Source organism: Rhagoletis zephyria, unplaced genomic scaffold, assembly GCF_001687245.7.
Source record: "Rhagoletis zephyria isolate East Lansing unplaced genomic scaffold, Rhagoletis_zephyria_1.1 Rzeph_scaffold_01195, whole genome shotgun sequence".
Taxonomy (NCBI): Eukaryota; Metazoa; Arthropoda; class Insecta; order Diptera; family Tephritidae; genus Rhagoletis; species Rhagoletis zephyria.
This window is the reverse complement of record NW_016158279.1, coordinates 71,175-74,889: the sequence shown is the minus strand read 5'-3', so window position 1 is coordinate 74,889 and position 3,715 is coordinate 71,175. Positions and strand designations below refer to the sequence as shown.

Here is a 3,715-nt window from a genome sequence, read left to right as displayed (position 1 = left end):
TAAACTGAATTTCAATTCGCTTTGAAAGAGCGAAGTGTTTTGGCTCACACTCCATTTCAAATCGGTAGTTTATTTCTCCAGACAGTTAGAAAGAGTGTATAAACACCGCTCTCACTCAAAGCGAATTGGAGATCAGCTGTTCCGCTCAAATTCCAAATAATCGCATCAATATTTAAAAGCTGATTAATAATAATCGTTCTTTTTCTTTGCCACGATTTTATAATGCCGAATAAAATTAGATTTTTATCACTTTCCATTATGTTAACTTATAAAATGTCAAATGAAAACAGCTTATTTTGTTTGCTTTTGAAGACGGTTACTTTGATGCCGATATAAAGCCGTAAGTATAAACACTATAGCGAATGTTTGATCAAAAACCTGAGATCTACCACATTTTTTTGAAATCCAACACATTTTTCTCCAGATTCTACCACAGAATTTTTTGAACTCCGATCACTGCCATGCCTTCCCATATCCCAGTTATCTCCTCTGTAGCACCTTTGTGTGCCTTGGGAGACCAGTTGTTATGTGTGGAGTTAAGGAGTTGTGTTGCCTGCCGGTTCCCTGCTGTATGTGCTGCAAAAGGAGGTGCTGCCTTGTGGTGGTCGTTGGCGGCGTCGCGGGGGAGGTATGCGACTGGGCAGCACAGCAGGGGCCCACATAGTCACTCGCCAAATCACGCGTGTTGCGAAGTCCTGAGCATGCCCTAAAATGACACCAGCCTCCTACCTTGCACTTGACTGATGTCACGTTGCGGTATTTGTTTGTGTGTCTATTGTTGTGTTGTGTTGGGGTGTGGGTGTGTTGGTTGTGTGCTGCACGGGCGGGTGGTGGGTTGCCACGGAGGCGGTCCGATTCGCACAGCTTGGGGCTACGAATGACGTGGTCCAATGCCGGTGCGCACGTAGGCCCGAGCAGTTACGGAGGTGACTCCATCCGTCACAGGCATTGCACTTGACCGAGGTGGAGTTTGTATGCCGTCGTCTCTGGCATACGCAGCAGGAGTAAATTTCTGGCCCTGGGTTGGACTTTATGCCAGCCCTGAGCAGAATGGTACGGAGCTGATGTAGCCCCAATATCGAATAACGATTGATGGGTTTCGCCGACCTAAACGGGGTTAGATCGCTGAAACAACAGCCCTTGGTCGGGTAAACCCCGAGTCATTCCGGTACGTAGAACCGGATGTCGTGGAAATGGTTCCGAGCCGTAATTTGCGTCGCTTTGATCTTTTTAAGGATGGGCTAAGCAGAACGGTTTTTGATGCAAACGCGCCAATTATCTTAATCTTATCGAACTACAACCATTTCTCAAACTTGTTAGACATAGATTTTACCAATCTTAGAACAACCGCATTAGATTTGGAAATATACCTTTTGTACAGTAAATAATATCTTACCAATTTGTTTTTCTTTTCTCTGTCGTAATTATTGCATTTCCTTTGTATGTAACCTTATAAACGAAATTTTTATTATATTTAATTATACTTACTCTTAATGCCTGTTAAAACATTACTTCGTTATTAGACATAAATAAATAAATAAATATACTTGCAATAATCCTAGTTATTTTTATAACTTTATTTAGTGGATCACGCTCTAGCAAAACCTTTAAACCCAAGAAAAATATACCAGAAGGTACCCACCAATATGATTTAATGAAACATGCGGCAGCAACATTAGGTTCAGGAAACTTACGAAATGCTGTCGCCTTGCCAGACGGTGAAGATCTCAACGAGTGGGTCGCAGTAAATAGTACGTTGTTTTCTTTTCTAATAAAATATGCTCTCTATGTATGTAGATAAATATAATGTTATTCCAAATATCTTATTTGCAGCTGTCGATTTCTTCAATCAAATCAATATGTTGTACGGTACCATCACTGAATTTTGTACCGAAGAAAGTTGTGTTATCATGTCAGCCGGACCAAAATATGAATATCACTGGGCGGATGGACTTACCGTCAAGAAGCCGATTAAATGTAGTGCCCCGAAATACATTGATTATCTTATGACATGGGTGCAAGATCAACTCGACGATGAGACACTATTCCCATCGAAAATCGGCATACCATTCCCAAAGAATTTCCTCAGCATAGCTAAGACCATTTTAAAGCGACTGTTTCGTGTTTATGCGCATATTTACCATCAACATTTCTCAGAGGTCGTAACACTGGGTGAAGAGGCACACCTGAACACATCCTTTAAGCATTTCATATTCTTTGTCCAAGAATTCAATTTAATTGACCGCCGCGAATTGGCACCACTGCAGGAACTCATTGATAAATTAACAGCAAAAGATGAGCGGCAAATATAGGATTTAATGCAAGTCGGTATGCAGTTGGAGTTTTGAGTGTAAACGATTATGGTAAAAAGAAATGGATGGGAGACAGTATGAGCCGATAGAGAAGCAATAAAAACAACAGTGCGGAGACTGTTGAACATAATAATAAAAAATATACGGAGGCGGTCTCATGTATTTACCCGTTTTAATAATAATTTTTAGTAACTTTTACAAGAGCTGCAATTTATACCGATGATTATGTTTCACTGATGAAAAAAGAAAATCAATGAGGCGTATTCTTGTTTTCGTGCGAATCGAAAATTTGAAATTATTGGAGCGTATTCTTGTTTTCGTACGAATCGAAAATCATGAAATTGTCCTATCATTTTCTATATAAAAATTTGAAATTTTCGATTCGTACGAAATCCAGAATACACCGCATTGTGTAGAGAATGATAGGAAAATTCCTACGAAAACAAGAATATGCCCCAATATAATTATACATTTATAATTTCACAAATGTATGATGAACGTTTAAACGTCTGCACTGTATGCTTGCATTACTATGACTAGAATTTACAGTAAAATAATTTATCTCATTTTTTATGTTTACTATGGCTTAAGCAGCTATAAATGCAATATGCTTATTTGATTAGTTACCGCTTTAATATATAATTTATTAATTAAGATTTATTTAAAGAATTTTAGCTTTAAGTTCGAAAAATTCCTATTTTCCAAAAAAAGGAAACTTAAAAATATTTACGAAACGCTTGCGGGCTTGAAAACGTAAACACATGTATATACATACATACATATGTATATGTACGACATGAAAAAATAATATTGGCTAAAGTCAAAATTTTACGTGGTAGTGAGTTTAGTAGCCTTCTAATCACTCGCCAGAGCCATATTTATCGAATGTATTATTATACCCAAATTAAAATGATACTACATAGAAGAGAATACTTGTATTTATGGATAAAACTCAATTTACATATTTTTCTATTGAACAAAGAAAATGATAGAAATTAAAATCAAAACGACAATTTGAATAACAATAAAACTTCGAATAGTTCACCGATAAAAAACTCGATTACACCATAGTTTTCAATCAATTATTGGTTTACATACATACATATGTATGTATATCGTTACCTTAATTACATTTTTGTCCCTTCAAACATAGCTTGAAAATTGTATGAAAAGCAAGGTTCTACAGTTACGAATTTCGTCGAAGTGCTGATTTTTATTTAACATAATAGTATTTTATCTAACGCTGTAACATTTGTTTTCAATTTCTATAAGATATATTGTGAGCTATTTGACAGATTTTGTATAAATCTGGATTCGAAATGAATATGAGATAGGGCCCTTCTGTATTAAGGTATCGATATATACAAGTAAGTATAGGTCTTAACGCCGAAATCAGGGACTGC

General features: G+C 36.9%; 1 protein-coding gene across 1 annotated transcript in view; it reads left to right on the top strand.

Annotated features, from left to right (window-relative positions):
- The window catches only part of mats (MOB kinase activator-like 1), a 9,635-nt gene extending 6,265 nt beyond the window's left edge, over nucleotides 1-3,370 (top strand). Inside the window, exons 3-4 of the mRNA XM_017616391.1 lie at nucleotides 1,585-1,751; nucleotides 1,834-3,370. Coding sequence (XP_017471880.1) covers nucleotides 1,585-1,751; nucleotides 1,834-2,312 — 646 coding nt within the window. The 3' untranslated portion in view covers nucleotides 2,313-3,370. The remainder of the gene's footprint in view (nucleotides 1-1,584; nucleotides 1,752-1,833) is intronic.
- Nucleotides 3,371-3,715: the final 345 nt, after the last annotated feature.